The sequence below is a fragment of the Centropristis striata genome, chromosome 4 (genome assembly GCF_030273125.1).
Source record: "Centropristis striata isolate RG_2023a ecotype Rhode Island chromosome 4, C.striata_1.0, whole genome shotgun sequence".
NCBI classification, from domain to species: Eukaryota; Metazoa; Chordata; class Actinopteri; order Perciformes; family Serranidae; genus Centropristis; species Centropristis striata.
The window spans coordinates 6,479,455-6,499,716 of NC_081520.1; the positions used below are offsets into that span (position 1 = coordinate 6,479,455).

Genomic DNA, 20,262 nt, shown 5'->3' on the forward strand with positions numbered 1-20,262 from the left:
TCTAATTAACTTATAATTGTGTATAAAGGTCGCCCCCTGTTGGAGAAGCTGGGTAACTGCTCAGAAGCCACTTCAACTACTGTGTCAGAAAAAATCTGACATGTTTGAAAAATAGAAGAAATAAAAATCAGAAGAAATGTCCGTATGTACAGGTTGTATGTAAAAGCATTTCTACCAAGAGTGCTTGAGTATAATCTGGAAAATGTCCAGAAAGTGAACAATGAGATAAAATCATTTTGTCCCAAGGTTGAGAATGAATTTCACTTGTAACAAAGTTCTGCTGTAACGTTTTCATGACCTCGTGTTGCCTAAAACTCTGTGGACAAACTGTGGAAATATCACCAGTCAGAGGTAGGGCTGGGCGATATGGACCAAAAGTTATATCCCGATATATTTAGGCTGAATATCGATATACGATATATATCCCGATATTTTTATCGCAAAGTGAGAGCAAATGTTCAGTCAAAGTCAAAGATGACATGTCACAAGTAGTTTTATTGAAACTGTTTATTTAAGTGAACATAAATACTGTATAACAACAGGATAACTTTTTTTTAAAATCAAAGCTCCATAAAGTGCACATTTAAATAAAAATATATCTTAAATTAAAATAGCCTGTCATAAAATAGGCCAATCTTTTTCTGAAATAAATATATTTATATGAGAAAAGAGTAACGAACATTACAAAAGAAGTAAATAGGACAAATCCTAGTAAGGGCAACATGTGTGTGTGTGTGTGTGTGTATATATATATATATATATATATATATAAATAAAGAAAAACAAATTGAGCTATATCTATATTTGTGATATGGTCTATTTTCATATCACATTTAAAAATGCATCGATATATTTTTCAATATGATCCACTAAGTCTCTCACAAACTAAGGGGAACCTTATTTATATAAATATATATATAAATATATATATATATATATATATATATATATATATAAAAATAAATTGAACTGTATCTATATTTGTGATATGTTCTATTTCCATATCACATTTAAAAATGCATCGATATATTTTTTATATGGATATATCGCCCAGCCCTAGTCAGAGGTTAATAGATTTAATTCAAAGTCTCAATTGAAAAGGTGTTTTCAGGGCTGTATGAATGATTAATAGCAGCCTCAGACTCACTTCATGTGTTGTCTCTTCAGCTGGAAGGACGGTCTCGCCTTCAACGCTCTGATCCACAGACACAGACCTGATCTCATCGACTACGACAGCCTCAGGAAGGTAAAGACACTCACACTTACAGTTCTGCTACTGAAGTCCTGAGAGTTAGAAAAAGCTCAAGTTTGAACAGTTAAGTGTGAAAATAATAGGTTTAGGTTCATTGAAAGTCTGTTGTGTTGTGACGCTGTGATTGGTTGTTCAGGACGACCCTGTGACCAACCTGAACAACGCCTTCGAGGTGGCTGAGAAACACCTGGACATCCCCAAGATGTTGGATGCAGAAGGTAGGACTGTGGTTTCCTGTGAAGCAGCTGTGAATATGTTAATCACACTGTGGCTGTGTTTACCTGCACACAACACGGTGACTGTGATGTGAGTGGGCAGAGGTCTTATTAAGCTGCTTCAGTTATTCCATCATGTTCCCACCCCTCTATTAACATTATTACTGTTATTATTCCCTTTTACATTTATTGAGTACTCAAACAGCCGTGATTCAGCACTTACATTGTTTTATATCTTGTAAAAAAGGTTCGGAAACATTATTTTGGCCAATTATTTCTCCCATTTAACACCACTTGTTATTATATTTGATATTATTGGAAAACCTGATTAGTCACCTTTTCAATGAGGTACAACTTGTAAAAAGTGTGTATTCGTGGAATGAGCAACACAGCTAAACGTGTGAGTAGAGCCCAAACAAATCCCCTGAAAATGTTCTCAAGCTGGGATCGATTTCCATTCTGTTAAGATGACTCTCTTGGTCTCTGCCATGCCAGACCCTCAGGCCTGCTGTTCATCAGTGAGAGGCTCGCCTTCCAACAACCGAACAGAGCTAAATGGCATCTTGAGGCCATAAAGCCATAATCCCCAGACTACCACCCAGAAATATCAGATATTTTGGGACAGAACCTGAAAATATGTGAAAAGGCAACCTGGTCTCACAGAAATCCGTGGAATAGCCACGGAATCGCTAAAATTTCCGTGAAACTGACACGGATTTCGCTACAATGCAAGTTAATGACAGTCATATCCCGTGGCTATTGGTTTGTTCCAAGTCACGTGACTTTCAAGGTCCCAGCGGTCAGAACAAAAAACATGGCGGACAGTTCTCTCAGTTTTAGTGAAAAATCAATATTTTTACTTAGTTTCTGCATAAAAATGGATTTTGATCACATTTGTAGCGAGAAATATATGTTTTATTTTCTAAATATTCACTCAGTGAATGTACATAATCACTTTGTATGTTGGAATAGCCACGGGATATGACTGTCATTAACTTGCATTGTAGCGAAATCCGTGTCAGTTTCACGGAAATTTGAGCGAATAAGTGGCTATTCCACGGATTTTGTGTTAAGCGAAATCCGTGGCTATTTCATGGATTTCTGTGAGATCATGTTGTGAAATGGACACACCTGCCACATAGAGGAGATACTGAGGGATAGAAGTGATTTGCACCGTCATCTTTTATGTCAGCAGTGTGGAACATTTTAGTTCGTCAGCATTGCTTGACACATGTCCAGTACAGTACGCTGCAGTAAAACATCTAACAAGATCCACACTGACATCACCCAAACATATTCTGAGCAGCATGAGGAAAGAGTCGGACTCTCCTTCCTGAACCTTTTGTGAATGTTTAACCCTTTGATGCACAACATGGGTCTGAAGCGACCCGACTAAGTTTTTTATATTCTTTACCTTTGCAATAAATGAATTTCATCATTCAGTATTCCAGGTTTTCCTAAATCAACTTGTTTTTGATCATCATACATCCTAATTTTTTGTTTTAATTTCTTACTTTTTAAATAAAAGCCCTTTTTGTATCACTACGCTTCTAATGCACAAGGTCATTTTTGACCCGTGTGTGTAAACTTGATGCAATAATACAAAAAATATTTTTCTTCATAAAGTATGAAAGGAAAAATGGATATAATGATCTGTTGTAATGGAAAAAAAAAGATGTTCAAACACACAGCCAGCATTAAATAACATGGGGAATGAATGCGGGTCATTTCTGATTTTTTTGAGTGCATAAGAAGGTGTTTAATGTTGTGAATCAAAGGGTTAAATTGCAAACAATGAGATCTTCCTAACGTGCAAAACAAACTAAACTAACACCTAGAAAACCACAATGCAAACAGAACCTGTTGCCACTCTAGTGTCTATAGTTTATGCAGTCTGCAGGTCCCCATGCTGTCTCATGAGGACAAGCTGTTGCAAAGACCAATCTAAAACCTCATTGAGTTGTAGTTACAGAACTTTACCTATATGATGATTAAAATGAGCCGGACACTGACTCAAACTGACCAAAATTCTTGTAAATATGTTCTTTGTAAAAACTGATAAAATCAGAGTTTATGTGTCTTGAATTAACCCATTGAGGCCTGAAACGCCTGTAAAACCTCTGGGCGATTTTAAAATAAGCCCCTAAAACCTGAAGTTTTTCTGGAAATTCAACAGAAGTGTCAACGCTTTTACTAAATAATTGATTTTTCAGCCTCTGTAGCAGATAGAAATGAAATTCAAAAAGTATTTGAGAGCTTATACAAATACTACAAAACGACGTATCCGTTGTCCAGGCTTCAATGGGTTAAATCCATGCCTCTCAGTCACAGTGTTGATGTTCAGGTAAATGTGGCCACTGATCTCCAGATACAGCGTTGGAGCAGTTACACCAGCTGCTGCCATCTCCATCTCTCCCCTCCTCTCTCCTCTCTTCTCGCTTTGGATTGTAAAGCAGATGAACTGCCTGAATGTGTTTTCATGTGTGTCTCTTATGTGTGTGTATGAGGGTTAAACCAATATATTCATGATGCAGAAATGTATTTCTTCTATTCTGCAAAAATCATAGAAATGGACAAGTTTCTTTGCAGAACTCTTTGTTTCCCCCTAAAACTGCTAAAATAATATTATACACACACACAGAGGTGTTTCTAGTAAACTGATATATGGGTCTGACCCTCTATTAGGGCTGGGCGATATGGACCAAAATCATATCCCGATAGATTTAGGCTGAATATCTATATACGATATATATCCCAAAAATAGTGACAGCAAATGTTCAGTCAAAGCCAAATATGACATGTCACAAGTAGTTTTATTGAAACCGTTTATTTAAGTGAACATAAATGCTGTATAACAACAGGAGAACCTGAAAAATCAAAGCCCCATAATGTGCACATTTAAATAAAAAATATCTTAAATAAAAATAGCCTTTAAAATAAAATAGGCTAATCTTTTCTGAAATAAATATATTAATATGAGAAAAGAATAACAAACATTACAAAAGAACTGAAAATGACAAACCCTAGTAAGGGCAGCATTTATATATAAAGAAAGAAAAAAATGTATTATATCGATATATGCGATATGGTCTAATTCCATATCACATTTAAAAATATATCTTTTATATTTGTTATATCGATATATCGCCCAGCCCTACCCTCTATGTACTGTATTGTTAATAATGCTGTCAATGTGTTTGTATTGTCCTGTCTGGCTGTTAACAGTAACAGCAGCTTGTTAAATGTGTGTTTGTGTGCATTATATATATATATGTGTGTGTGTATAATCACATGTCCTCTGTCCTGCCTGTTCGTGTGTGTGTGTGTTCATAACCACGGTCTCACCCCCTTGTAGACATTGTGAACACTGCTCGTCCCGATGAGAAAGCCATAATGACTTATGTGTCCAGTTTCTACCATGCATTCTCTGGAGCACAGAAGGTACCCTCTGACCCCTGACCCTGACCTTTAACCCCCCCGCGTTACTAACAAGGTGCTGCTTCCTGTCCAGCATGGCGCCACTCTCTCTCTCTCTTGACAGCGTTGCTAAGCTGTGAGCCTCAACAAGGACGCTGGATTTGTTGGGACACAAACACATACACAAAAACACAAACAGTATGAATGAAACTGCTGGGGAAAGCAGTGAATGTTCTGTCTGCTCTGTTGTGATGTTTTCTTCTGGAAATGAGTCTGGAGATTACACCAGACAGTGTTGGTACATCTGTGTTTGCAGCAGCCAACTTTCTTTCAGTACAGGTCAGTGGTCGACCGATACGGGTTTTTTAAGGCCGATACCGATTATTTTGACATCAGTCTTAACCAATCCCCGATATGTGCTGCCGATTTTTTTTTGGGCCGATTCTTGAAGCCGATATTACCTTTTCTCCCTCCATTTACATGATAAAAATGACACAATGATAACAAATGTTACACAAGTCTCAATTTAAACAAAAAAAGAAACATTTATTAACAAAACAAACAAAACATATTAACAGTTGGATAGAAAACAATGTGTATGTTGTTCTAGGCCTGGAGGTGGTGGCGACTCAGGTGATCCACATATTTGACGTATCGGATTAAGCCAATAAAGTAAAAAAAAAGAGGTTCAGTTTTTCAGCCACAAACCACATGACTTCTTCATGAAATTCCTGCTGTAAAACCTTCAGCAGCGTGTTTCCTGCCGTCAGCTTCCCTCTAAAGTTCTGGCTCCAAAATCTAACAGTTTTTGTTTGATGATGACCGGAGATAAGGTCAAATATACTTGGTGTAAAATAAAGAACGAGATGTTCTCCTCAATTTACCTCTTAGATGTTATATTTGCAACCACCATTCAAATCAAGTAAATGAAAGTGAAAAATAATTATCAGGTGATATAGGTGAGGTTGTATTGTTTTAAATGGCCAGCATCAAAAGATGGATGAACTTGTTTTTAGGCTCTCAGACTTTTCCTCAGATGTCTGAGGAGGTGAAATGATTCAGTAACTAAAAAGAATAAGAAGTGAGCTCGTCTTCAGGTGGAGGTGAAAACCTGTTTAAATATTTAAAATATTATTCTAAATATTATTAGCTGACTATATAAAGTTTAAACCTGTGCACTAGAGATGGACAGAATCCCATGACAGGACTCACAGGTTGTATAAAGTTTAAAACAAAGTAGTGTGTTAATACAAACACAAAATATAAAATATATGCCTAATTTCAAAGTTTTTGTCTCACTTTTTATCTCATTTCATTTTATTGTTCAATATGTCAGGTAAAATGAAATTAAACAAAAGTAATTCCTCTCCCTCCCCTCTTCTCCCTCCCCTCTCCTCTCTCCCTTCTCTCCCCTCTTCTCCCTCCCCTCTTCTCCCTCCCCTCTCCTCTCTCCCCTCTCCTCCCTCCCCTCTCCTCCCTCCCTTCTCCTCCCTCTCCTCTCTCCCCCTCCTCCCTCCCCTCTCCTCCCTCCCTTCTCCTCCCTCTCCTCCCTCCCTTCTCCTCCCTCTCCTCTCTCCCCCTCCTCCCTCCCCTCTTCTCCCTCCCCTCTCCTCCCTCCCTTCTCTCCCCTCTTTTCCCTCCCTTCTCTCCCCTCTCCTCCCTCCCCTCTTCTCCCTCCCTTCTCTCCCCTCTCCTCCCTCCCCTCTCCTCCCTCCTCTCTCCCCTCCCTAGAGACCTCTGACAGGAAACCAGTTGATTTGTCCCTTGTTTTGCTCCTCTTCCTCTAATTAATTTCTTGGCTCATTTAAAACTTGTTTGTGTGCCTCTGCAGTCTCAGGAGTGCGTGCGTGCGTGCGTGCGCGCGTGCGTGCGTGCGTGCGTGCGTGCGTGCGTGCACATTGGTGTATTTGATGATGTGTGTGAGACAAACAGACAGATCTGGGCAGGAGTGCAGTGTTGTGTGTGTGTAAACTTGTTCCATGTGCAGATTATTCTGCTAGTTGAATAATTTACGTGCAGTCAGTAACCACGGAGAAAGTTTGTATTTGTATCAAACTTGGGTCGATCACAAACAAACTCTTAAGTCTCGAGATTTATTGCTTTTTCCAGCACTTTTTACCAAAAATCCTACTTAATCCTGTTCACACACACACATTGTTCAGTTTATTCAACTTCTGCTGTGTTGGTTCATCGTTCTGTTCACTCAGTTCTTTGAGAACATTAACTTTAAACACGAAGGAGTCTTTTAGTCAAAACATGTAAATTCAGTTTCAAAGTGAACATTAGTACACCTGCTGGGTTACTATTGTGATTATACACAAGAAGAATCAGCTGAATCAAGTCTGCTGTTTACTTTTAGTTCATATTTTTAATGCTGCTGCCTAGAAACTTTAGACACATGATTTCATTTAACTTTGATTATTTTATTGTTTAGTTTTGGTTTGTAAAATGTCAAAAAACAATGAAGAATATCCAAGTTCTTTAAGCCCAAAGGGATTTCTCCAAATGAGCTGTTTACAGACACAAAGATTTAAGAGGTTGAAACCCATGAGAATCTGCCTCTCTGCTCTGTTTTACTTCATTTATACTCAATAACTGAACCTAATAAATATTTTTAATATCATTTAATAGACAAGTAATTTTCATTTTCATAATATAGGGTTACTTTTCTGTTTATTCTGCAATCAAACAGAATAGTTCTGAGAGCAAAACTTTTCACACAGCAACAGAAAGATTGATAGATTAATGCTGACATAAAAGAAACATTTTAATAATGCATTATTGTAGATCAAATGTGTCTTTTTTGCAAAACTTTTGGATTTGCAAACAAAATTTGCAATAATCATCTGCAATAATTCATCTTTAATCACACATCTGCTTTACTTGTACTGGAAAACTGTGCTGCATCATTCACATGAGTCTTGGGCTATTTTGTGCACTTTTGATAATTATTTTTTCACTTTGACTTACTGGATCAACATTTTAAACCACAAAAAAACACACAAAAAATAGTTTTTTTTCTTTCAAAGCACAACCATGCTCAATGAAGAATTTTAAATGTTGCAAATGTGAACAAAGGTGGTAAATACAACATACAAGACATAAAATGAAGATAACATCCAGTTCTATATTTTTATACTAAATATATTTAACCTTATCTCCGGTTTTACTCTGTCTATCATCATCAAACAAAAACTGGCACGGAGTTTCAAGCTAGTATTTTAACGGGAAGTTGACGGCAGGGCTTCCTCTTTATATTGTGACGTCATGAAAAAGTAATGTAATTTGATAACGCCGGTGTGATCTGTGACTCCAGAGGGATGACAAAAAAAAAGTCGAAGTCACAAGAAAAAAGGCAAAATGAGAAGAAAAAAGTAGAAGTCACAAGAAAAAAGTCTAAATTAGAAGAAAAAAGTTGAAGTCACGAGAAAAAAGTCTAAATGAGAAGAAATAAGTTGAAGTCACAAGAAAAAAGTCTAAATGAGAAGAAAAAAGTCGAAGTCACAAGAAAAAAGTCTAAATGAGAAGAAATAAGTTGAAGTCACAAGAAAAAAGTCTAAATGAGAAAAAAAAGTTGAAGTCATGAGAAAAAAGTCTAAATTAGAAGAAAGAAGTCACGAGAATGAGGAGAAAAAAGTCGAAATCACGAAAAAAAGTTAAGCTAACGAGAAAATAGTAAAAATATCAAGTAAGAAATCAAAGTCATGAATCAACCAAACTGAAGGAACAAGCTGCTGCACACTTTGAATGAAATTCATCCCCATACAGATTTATTGTGTGTGTGCGTGCACATTGGTGTATTTGATGATGTGTGTGACACAAACAGATCTGGTTAGGAGTGCAGTGCGTGTGCGTGTGTGTGTAAACTTGTTCCATGTGCAGATTATTCTTCTAGTTGAATAATTTGCGTGCAAAATAGTTTACGTCAGTAGAAAACGAGACAATAGTCAAAATATCGAGAAACAAGTCTAAGTCACGAATGAACCAAACTGAAGGAAGGAGCTGCTGCACACTTTGAATAAACTGCTTGGAGTGACTTCATCCCCATACAGATTTATCGTGTGTGTGTTTGTGTCCCAACCTTGAGCTTGTGGCTCCGGCGTCTCTCCTCTCCTCTCCTCTCCTCGTCCCTCCTCCTGCCCTCAGTGTCGGGGGAGGGAGGTGCTGTTAACAGGAGGAACTTGAAGCTGTGGACCTAAAGAGGGTGCAACCCCCCCTCGCTCTCACCTCCTGCAGGGAGCGAGGACCACGTAGCTTTGGGTCGCTTTGGCTTCACTCTGTCTCTCTCTCTGTTTACCTTCCATCATCATCCTCTCTGTCCTGCTGGGTGCTGGGTGATGCGTAGACATCGTGGGTACGCTGCGGCCGGATGAGAAGGCCATAATGACCTATGTGTCCTGCTTCTATCACGCCTTCTCTGGCGCACAGAAGGTGAGCTTCTACGCTTCAGACTCACAGCAACAAAACACCAGCAGGGCTCTCATCAGGAATAAGTGAGAAGACAGGGTTCAGTTTTTATGAGGAAATCTGTGAAGATCTGCTAGCAACCTGGTCTCACAGAAATCCGTGAAATAGCCACGGATTTTGCTTAACTCAAAATCCGTGGAATACCCACGGAATCGCTCAAATTTCCGTGAAACTGACACGGATTTCGCTACAATGCAAGTTAATGACAGTCATATCCCGTGGCCATCCCATTGATATTTGTTCCTATTGGTTTGTTCCAAGTCACGTGACTTTCAAGGTTCCGGCGGTCAGAACAAAAAACATGGCGGACAGTTCTCTCATTTTTTGTGAAAAAATCAATATTTTGACTTTGTTTCTGCATAAAAATGGATTTTGATCACATTTCTAGCGAGAAATATATGTTTTATTTTCTAAATATTCACTCAGTGAATGTACATAATCACTTTGTATGTTGGAATAGCCACGGGATATGACTGTCATTAACTTGTTGTTTCACGGAAATTTGAGCGATTCCGTGGCTATTCCACGGATTTCTGTGAGATCATGTTGCTGCTAGTGTCAAATCACAGTAATATACACAGTAATATATATACTGTAACATATACAGTAATATGTTCCCCCAACATGTGTTAGATGGAGCTGATTTATTTCTCCTCATTTGTTAGAACGACAGAGGAAATCAGACTGTCTACAGTTTCATCAGGGTGTCACCATTCTGATTAAAAAGTGGTATCAAGTGTGATATAACTGCCATATTTTTCTGGAATTTACCACACTAAGGCCATATGGACATATTTTTTAGTTTTTCCCAGTCTGCTTTTCTTGACTGACATTTTTAAAAAAATTCTATCGATTTTTGACTCAATTGAAATTTTGACACCTCCTGAGTTATTTTGTCATGAATGCTCTTACAAAGTTCTGCAAACTCAGAAAAGAGAAAAGTCAGGAGTTCTCAACAGATCAGGACCATGATGGGAACTCGACAACAACAACAACAACAACAACAACTTTCTGGCTCTTCTGTTTCGGTTTCTTTGGACATCAACTGTGTGTTTCCCCTGGTAGTCATTTACTTTAATGTCTGAATTGAAATTCCCAAACTGGTGTCAGTACTGTGATCCTCTACCAGGGATTCATCAAGCCATAAAAAGTTAAAATACATTGAATTCATTAATTAAAAACAAGGCATTAGTTGGTATTTAATGTCTTATATCAATCTTTCAAAAGACTTTTTTTGACTTTTGCACAGTACTGTTTATATTACAGAATACATATACAGCGACGCGTATTTCTCCTGTAGAAAATAATAAAACATGAAGGATCACTGTACTGGTGTGATTTTAAGAAAAACAAACCGATTTATTTTCAGTCCTGTGGAAACACTGGTTGATGTCCCTCCAGTATCTTTTCAGCTATTAACACTTCTCAACTCTAAATTTTAATTTGTTTTATTGTGTATTATTATTATTATTATTGTTATTATTATATGATGTATATATCAGTTTAGACTTGAAATACATGTTATATATATGTGAAAGAACAAGTAAAAAGTTTGTTTTACTGAATATGTCCGCTTTTATCAACATGTGATAGTCTGTGTACTGTTTTTATTTTTTTATTCCAGTGGTACAGTAGTGTAATATCTACTGATCTGGACTGCAGCGCTCCATGAACCTGTAACTAGATGTACAGTATGATCTGACGCATGGAGCTTTAAAACACACACGTTGATTTTTGGCACATTGAACTAACCAGCAGCTGCAGCATGATTTTACGAGTCAAATGCAACAATCATTTGACTTTTTATTCATTGGTTTGTCTTGTGCACTTTTTAATAACTGTGCCTGACCTTATGTCAGACTTATTGCTGTTCACTGCCTGTGTGTGGAGTGTGTTTACACCACTTTGGAAAGTGTTCGTAATTGTAACAGCGTTGATGAAATGGCAGGTTGAGTTGGTCATAAAGAGCAGTAGACACTGTTTGTTTGAGTGACTTTAACATCCTGTTAGAAACATGTAGCTGCAGTGAATGTTCTCACTAAGACTCGGCGTGTTTCATCCAATCACTGTGAGCGCTACTCACCACTCTGTGTCCTGATAGGCTGAGACAGCCGCTAATCGCATCTGCAAAGTGCTGGCTGTCAACCAGGAGAACGAGCAGATGATGGAGGACTATGAGAAACTGGCCAGTGAGGTGAGGACACAACCCTTCAGCATGTTCACACCTGGGCTCAGTGCACTTCTTCATTGAGTGAAGGGAAACAAACAGCGTTTATTCAAGGCTTTCTTGAAATGCTAATACTACAAAAATATATGATTTTAACAGTGGGGTTTCTTCATTTTTAAAAAATATATAATTCAACCGGAAATAAATTAAATAAATGTAAAATATAATTAATATAACAGAAAAAATATATTATAGAAACATTTATACATTTAAATAAATTATATTAAAATTATTATAAATACAAACTATGTTGTAATGTTAGTGCACACCCACAACTCACTGAAAAATATGAACGTATATTAAATATGTAAAAAATAATACATTTGGCCAAAATAAATTGGATTAAAATATGTTCTAGTGTACTGACACAACCTACTATTTTTTTCTAAACAATACTCCTATTTTTATTTTTTATATTTGATTTATAATACAAGAGAAAACAACAGCAACATTGTCAGACAATAGTTGTAAGACAGACAAGGTTATAATAATTTTGGACTTTTCATTAGTTTTAGTTTTAATTTCGTTGTGATTTTTTGTTTCCAAATTCAGTTAGTTTTAATTTGTTTTTAGAGTGTGTTTGCTAGTTTTAATTAGTTTTTATTTTTTGGAAAATGCTTAGTTTTAGTTTAGTTTTTATTAGTTTTAGTGTTAGTTTTAGTTTTTTTGTAATGATTCAAGATTCAATAAAGTCACAATAAATGTTTCCTTTATTTTCTTTGTCTGATCCATCTCAGCCCCAATAAGTTTATTAAGTCATAAAACCAGATAAATGAAATGGATTTCATATCAACCAAAAAGTTTACATATGAAAAAAGCTGACAATACACGAAGGACATTTTCAGTATAATTTTAGTTAGTTTTGTAACCACACAATACCGTTTCAGTTAATACTAACTGAAATGAACTATAATAAGCTTGACCTTGACCGGATTATATTTCCTCTCTGCCTCCAGCTGCTGGAGTGGATCCGTCGGACCATCCCCTGGCTGGAGAACCGAACCCAGGAGAAGACTGTGCAAGACATGCAGGCCAAACAGGAGGACTTCAGAGACTACCGCTGTGTCCACAAACCACCCAAGGTAGAAACTAATTCTGCAATGCTTTCTGCTTAGAATTTCTAAATGTTGCCTCGCTAGTGTTAACCAGTTCTTTGTTGTTCATCCAGTGCTTCTATAGCTGTGCTGCATGTGTCACTAACACTGTGATCCCTCGTGTCTTCAGGTCCAGGAGAAATGCCAGCTGGAGATCAGCTTCAACACTCTGCAGACTAAACTGAGACTCAGCAACAGACCTGCCTTCATGCCATCAGAGGGCCGCATGGTGTCGGTATGCATGCACAATTCCCTTATACAACTCATAACACAGAATAGGGCTGGGCGATATGGAAATCTGAAAGGGCTCCTACGTTTGAAATGTGGTTGAGAGAGCTGGGAAATGTATTACACTTGGAGAAAATCAGGTACATCATATCTACTAAAGAGGATATCTTTTTTAAAATATGGCAACCTTTTCTTGATTTAATGTCTAAAAACTGAATTAGTGTTATTCTGTTGCTGTGTCATTTATGTTATACCCTTGTTTTGTTTGTCTAATGTCAAAAACTCTGTCAAAAGAAACCAAAACATGTATTGTTCTGTGTAGCCTGCACAATTCCCTTATAGAACGCATAATACAGAATAGGGCTGGGCGATATGGACAAAAAGTCACATCCCGATATATTTAGGCTGAATATCAATATACGATATATATCCCGATATTTTTATCACAAAGTGAGAGCAAATCTTTAGTCAAAGTCAAATATGACATATCATAAGTAGTTTTATTTAAAGCGTTTATTTAAGTGAACATAAATACTGTATTACAACAGGAGTACTTTTTTTTTTTTTTTTTTTTTTAAATCAAAGCTCCATAAAGTGCACATTTACTCACTTAAATAAAAGTAGCCTATGAAATAAAATAGGCTGATCTTTTTCTGAAGTAAATATATTTATATGAGAAAAGAATAACGAACATTACAAAAGAACTAAATATGACAAACCCTAGTAAGAGCAGCCTTTATATATAAAGAATGAGATTTTTTTTTTTTTTTTAAACTATATCGATATATGCAATATGGTCTAATTCCATATCACATTTAAAAATATATCGATATATTTTTTATAGCGATATATTGCCCATCCCTAATACAGAGTCCATATCTGCAGACATTTGAATGCTATTCTTATTTGTTACGGCCTTCAGAAGTTCTGCACTTGGGGAAAATGCATAACATACCTCTTTGTTTGCTTGTGATCTTGTTGACCTGACAAAGCATGAAAAAGATACTTTTTACACATGCACCATGTTTGTTGGTTATTTTGGCATATTTTTAAATCTTTTTATTCCAATGAAATCAAAGTAAAATGTGTTTATTTTGAGTTCAAACGGCTGTATTAGCCACAGCATGCTTAGCCCTGTCCCTCCTGAACTCCTTTCAGAAAACAAGCATTTTAAAAGTTGTTGGGTTGTCGTCTTGTACACAAACCTGACAGAGCGAGATTTAGATTTTGTTTTAAAAGTACAGACAAACTGTTTTGTGCAGCAAAGGATTCATAACAGTAAGAGTCCTGTTTGCTCTCAGGATATCAACGGAGCGTGGCACACTCTAGAGGGAGCAGAAAAGGGATACGAGGAGTGGATCCTCAGTGAGATCCGGCGTCTGGAGAGACTGGAGCACTTGGCCGAGAAGTTCCACCAGAAGGCTGCCATCCATGAATCCTGGACTGATGGTACGTTAAGGCTTTATATCAAACTGGATGCACAAACTGTAAACTGATGATCCTCTTTGTTTGCAGAAATCTTTCCTCCGTTTCAAGAGGAAAAATATCAAATATATAATATAAAATATTTTTAAACCTTTTGTCTCCCCCTTATCCAGATGGACCTTTTTTTTTTTAAAGTGGAGGGAAAAGCCATATTAATGAATTAAATCAATAAAAGTAAAACAGTTTTGCAGAAAGCTCATTGTTCATTTAAACTTTTTTTTATCCATTATGGATTATGATGAAGGAATTTATATGCACTCTCCTTCCTCTAATCCTAAACCTCTCAGTGCTTTTAGGTTATAATCTGGAGATGGCTTCGGAGCGCATGGTTCTTTATTATATGAGAAAGTTGTGTGTTGTGTATTTAGCTCCTCTGCAGCATTTTGATTGGATGAATGGGTTTCCTGTGTTCGCAGGTAAGGAGGCCATGCTGACCCAGAAGGACTATGAGACCTCCACCCTGTCAGAAGTCAAGGCGCTGCTACGGAAACACGAGGCCTTTGAGAGCGACCTGGCGGCCCACCAGGACCGAGTGGAGCAGATCGCCGCCATCGCACAGGAACTCAAGTAAGAACGGAGGAGAAATTTCAGTTGAGATATGGGAGAATTGTATCAAGAATATCCATGGTAGCTCAATAAATGCAAGACATCATCTGATACAATTCAAGGTAGTACATAGACTACATTATTCTCCATCCAGATTACAGAAAATATTTTGGGATGTGTCACCCCAATGTATTAGGTGTCAAAGTGAAGAGGGAACACTATCCCACTTATTTTTGTCGTGTCATAAGCTACAACCATTCTGGTCATCCTTGTTTGAGTTCTTCACCAAGGCCCTTAATCATCCATGTAATCCAGACCCATTCACCGTGTTGTTTGTAGTGGCTAATCCAGATAGTGTAAAAAGTAGTTATGAAGCTAAGGCTATCTCCCTTTCAACGTTGTTAGCCAGAAAGTTAATTCTACAGTTTTGGAAATCTGAAAGGGCTCCTACGTTTGAAATGTGGTTGAGAGAGCTGGGAAATGTATTACACTTGGAGAAAATCAGGTACATCATATCTACTAAAGAGGATATCTTTTTTTAAATCTGGCAACCTTTTCTTGATTTAATGTCTAAAAACTGAATTAGTGTTATTCTGTTGCTGTGCCATTTATGTTATACCCTTGTTTTGTTTGTCTAATGTCAAAAACTCTGTCAAAAGAAACCAAAACATGTATTGTTCTGTGTAGCTCCACCATTTATCTCTAATTTGTATACATAATTTGTGTATATTTTTCTGTTATGAAATAAAAATAAAATAAATACACAAAAAAAAGAACGGAGGAGAGATGAACAGTTCCACTTACTCTGAACTGAATCAGTATGGGCTACAATCTTCTCTGCTCTGTGTGTTCAGTGAGCTGGACTACTACGACTCTGCCAGCGTCAACGCCCGCTGTCAGAAGATCTGTGACCAGTGGGACGTCCTGGGAGCTCTCACCCAGAGCCGCAAAGAGTCACTGGAGGTACGACTCAGTTTGTGATTTCACTTCTCAGTCTGTTCAAATGCCGATGAAATATTATATCTCACATTGGACTTATGCATTGGTGCATTCATGTGGTTTTTCCATGTTGTATTTATTTATTTGCACCATAAGAAAGGACAATTAAAAAAACAGAAATGAAACAAGAATAGTAAGTGCGGGAGAGGTTGAAAAAATCTAAATGGGCTTATAAAAAGCACCTCCACAAGAAATATACAAAAATGCAAAAATAAATCAACAACAACAATGAGAGAAAGCAACAACAAATAACAACAAAAAAGAAAGCAATACAAGTGCCATTTTGTAGCAAACACACAAAAAAGTCAGGAATAAAACATGGGAAATGTGAAATAATTGTATTTGAGTGTATGAGCATGAATTCGAGATAATGATCCAATGACAACTATACTGGAAATGACACTATTAGGAGTCTTAATTTAACTTAAAATTATTGAGGGATGAAGATAATTTAACTAGATGAATATGATAATTCCAAAGTATGGAGCCTCTGTAAGCAAAATAAGACTGAGTATGTGTAGTAGATGAAGTTTATCACTGTGTCTTGTGTTGTAAGAATGGACCTGAGAGTTAACTGTAAAGAATTCATGAAAAGATTTGGGCAGCAAGTGGGAAAGATGAATATATTTATAAATAAATATGCATGATTGAAGTATATTAATATCATAGACTGACAATATATGAAATTTCTTAAACAGAGGGACAGATGGAGACAAGTAATTAGAGAACGTGGCTAATCTAACAAAGTTCTTTTGTGTGATTAATAATTTCTGTAGATTAGAAGGATAAGTGCTGGGCCAAACAATATTACAATAACTGAGATGTGGATAAATTAAACTATAATACAGTATATTTAAAGCATTCTGAGATTTTCCATGTTGTTTTGATTGTCCAAAAAGGTAAAGACAGCATGTTTGCAGCACGTTTCTCACTGATCGATTTTCACACTAACCTCTGTATATTTAACGGCTTTAAACATTTACAGTAAATCATCAAACATAAAGCTTTAATGCACAGGTGCAGAATGGAGCAGTATAACTTACTAGTGTGATTTATCTGCCAACATTGATCTTTCACAGCTGCACTGAGATCTCAGAAAAGTTTAGTTTTTGCTTAAAGGCGAGAGCATTAGAGCTTTGCCTTTCAGAACATGCAGGTCTGGATTAATATCATCTGTTTGGCAAGTTTAAACAGTTTTATACAGGAGCTTAATATGAGATATGAAATAAAGGAATCAGTAGAAAAAAATAATACAATTTCTCGAAATACGCCATCAAGAATCAGGTACTGTATCAATTGCTGAAATGCAATATGGTACCATGATAAAGTAGTGACTCTACCCTTTAAATGTATTACTGCCCACACATTTAATCCAATCCAATCTAATCCACTTTATTTGTATAGCACATTTAAACAACAAACACGTCTCCAAAGTGCTGTACATAGAATCAACAATAAAACAAACATTTCCATATAACAATCATAAATAAATAATAAGTGTATACATCTAAAATTATGATAAAAAGACGTAGTTAAAATGCTAAAATAAATAAAAGACACAGAGGACCATCATTTATATTCTTGTCATTAGTTAAAATAAGGTTGATTTTAAATAATCCTTCATGCTGTTTTCTTGCTAACAGAGGACAGAGAAGCAGCTGGAGTCGATAGATGAGCTTTACCTGGAGTACGCCAAAAGAGCGGCGCCCTTTAACAACTGGATGGAGGGAGCCATGGAGGACCTGCAGGACATGTTCATCGTCCACAACATTGAGGAGATCCAGGTAACTGGTGCAGTGTGGTCCAGATAGCTGCAACAGGAAATGTGAATTCTACAGTAGTGGGAGCTCTGTTTACAGTGAAGCAAATGTATTTCTGCAAACCAGAAACCTGTATGTCTTTTTCTCTCCATCAGGGTCTGATCACAGCCCACGAGCAGTTCAAGTCCACCCTGGCCGAGGCCAACAAGGAGCGGGAGGCCATCCAGGCCATCCAGGCCGAGGTGCAGAAGATCGCTCAGAGCAACGGCATCAAGCTGAGCGGATCCAACCCGTACACCACCATCACACCTGAGAGCATTGACAACAAGTGGGAAAAGGTTCGGCCACAGTCTGTGTTTTCTAATCATTGTTGTTTTTATTGTGTTACATTTAGTTTTTAAAGTCGGCCCCCTATTAATGACCGGCCTCATTTAGTAACCGGGTGTAAAAACAATTTTTAGTAAATAAAAGCCGGCCTCTTTTATAAGCCGGGTGTCTTACCGGTGTTATGTCAAAGTCTGTTCCCCCGTCGATATGCTTAACCTGCACCAACCTGACCCCTGACCCCGACCAGTCCTCCTTTAAGTTGTTAACATGAGCCCAAGTTTACCTTAACCCCAAACAGTTCTCTCTACAAGGCCTAATCTTAAACTTAAATCCTAACTCCAACCACGGAGGTAATGCTATGGAGAACACCATTCAGGAAACATCATTTGACGGTAACAGATTTCCACACAACACCTGTATTTTGAAGTTTGGCCACACGAGTTAGTACTGTAGGTAAATATGGTTGTTTCTCCCGCTGTCCTAGTCATTCTCTGTAAAGTTGAGCCGTTTACGCATGTTCTTCTGGGCGTTTTAGTAGTTTAGACATTTTAAATCCTGCTTAAAATGAACATTCAGCGTGCTGTTCATTGTTTGTTTACATCCGAGTACTTCCAATATGGCTGACATCAGGGTAACTGGCTACAATGCGCTGTGTAAAACACTCTAAAAAGTGCCGGTCAGAGCTGCTCTGATTTTCTTTTTTTAATAAAAGCCTCCTTCAAATAATAGCCTGCCCCTATTATTAGCCGGGTCCCAAACTGATTTTTTATTAATTGAAGCCCCGGCTACTAATTGAGGAAATACGGTACTCGATACGTTGGATATCATAAATATAGTGCGTCTCTCTCCCGTCTTGTTAATGACGTTCTGCTGGAAAGACAGCATACAGGCTGGTTTTCAGGTAATTAACTGTAAATTACAGTAAATGTCTTGATGCAGATACTTTCTTTTTACTTCCTCAATGCATCACTTAGTTACTAATGACTAGAACTGTGAGCATCATTCACTCTCCCAGCAGTTTAAGGCGCTCATGCACTGTTTTACAGCCAAGCAGGATTTACAGCTCCAGCATGCTGCTACTGTGTCCAAGTCTATTCCTCTGTCAAATAAAAGGATGACCGGTGTTCTAGTTTAACGAGTGGCCCTGTTAACTGATGTCCCTGGTTGTTTGTCGTAAAAGCAGCTGCTGAAAGCACAAACGGAGCATGAACCTGTCCTAGTAAAAGCTTTCAGTTTTACTTCAATCAGTTTTAAAATACAAACTCATCTGTGTTTATTATCTATGCCAATAATTTAGGCAAATTACTACCAGGAATCATTGATTCATTCAGCTGAAAGTCACTTGTTAACACGGTCACTTGATACTGCTGAAGCCAGTTCATATGAACATTTAAAGGAGGTTTATGAACACATAAATACAGATTTGAATGGAATATTTTTTTATGCAAATTGCCTGAAAAAATGGCAACAAAATTTAAACAACAAATTGAGTTGAAGGATTAAAAATATAGGAGAGGCTGCAGGTCATTACCATGTGTTCTGGGAATGTCCAAACATACAAAGTTACTGGAAAGATAGATTCATGTTATGTATATAGTTTTTGCCTCCATACCCCTCTAGATGTTAATAGTTAAATTATATGTTTTTGATTTTTCTTTACACATACATATTATTAAAAGGGAATGGACAATGAGCATTTGGAACAAGAAGCTATTGATAGGCAAGGCAAGGCAAGTTTATTTGTATAGCACAATTCAACACAAAGTGATTCAAAGTGCTTTACATAAACATTAAAAACAGCAAGACACAATTGAAAACAGTAAAAACAGTCAATTAAAACGGGGAAATAGAAATAAAAATACAAATAAGATAAAATAAGATACAGCAGGATAAGAAAAGAGATAAAATAATAAAAAGCACAAGTCAAACATTGCGTAGTTAAAAAGTAAGGGCAGTAGAGTAGCAGTTAAAAAGTAAGGGCAGTAGAGTACAGCAGTGTTAAAGTTAAGAGTACGCTGCAGTAAAAAACTCTTGGCTCTGTACAATTTTGATGCTAACAACTGTAAATCCATTTGTACTTGCCAGTTGTTGTGAAATTTCCTAATAAGATAATTACAAAAAAAGTAAAAATAAAAAAAATATAGGAGCGACTTAATAACTTTCTGCAGCAGTGTTTCTCTAATGTGTGTGTGTGTGTGTGTGTGTGTGTGTGTGTGTGTGTGTGTGTGTGTGTGTGTGTGTGTTT

The 20,262-nt window shown here is 37.1% G+C and overlaps 1 protein-coding gene across 6 annotated transcripts in view; it reads left to right on the forward strand.

The window, feature by feature from the left end:
• The window catches only part of actn4 (actinin, alpha 4), a 99,701-nt gene that overhangs the window by 66,897 nt on the left and 12,542 nt on the right, over positions 1–20,262 (forward strand). For 3 of the 6 annotated variants that reach the window (XM_059330829.1, XM_059330827.1, XM_059330825.1), the window contains exons 6-16: positions 1,168–1,246; positions 1,389–1,470; positions 4,823–4,908; positions 11,453–11,545; positions 12,535–12,660; positions 12,803–12,907; positions 14,202–14,349; positions 14,802–14,952; positions 15,786–15,894; positions 17,574–17,714; positions 17,846–18,028. In XM_059330829.1, coding sequence (XP_059186812.1) covers positions 1,168–1,246; positions 1,389–1,470; positions 4,823–4,908; positions 11,453–11,545; positions 12,535–12,660; positions 12,803–12,907; positions 14,202–14,349; positions 14,802–14,952; positions 15,786–15,894; positions 17,574–17,714; positions 17,846–18,028 — 1,303 coding nt within the window. Of the gene's footprint in view, positions 1–1,167; positions 1,247–1,388; positions 1,471–4,822; positions 4,909–9,229; positions 9,316–11,452; positions 11,546–12,534; positions 12,661–12,802; positions 12,908–14,201; positions 14,350–14,801; positions 14,953–15,785; positions 15,895–17,573; positions 17,715–17,845; positions 18,029–20,262 lie in introns of all 6 variants that reach the window. The other 3 variants (XM_059330828.1, XM_059330826.1, XM_059330824.1) reach the window with 1 other exon arrangement.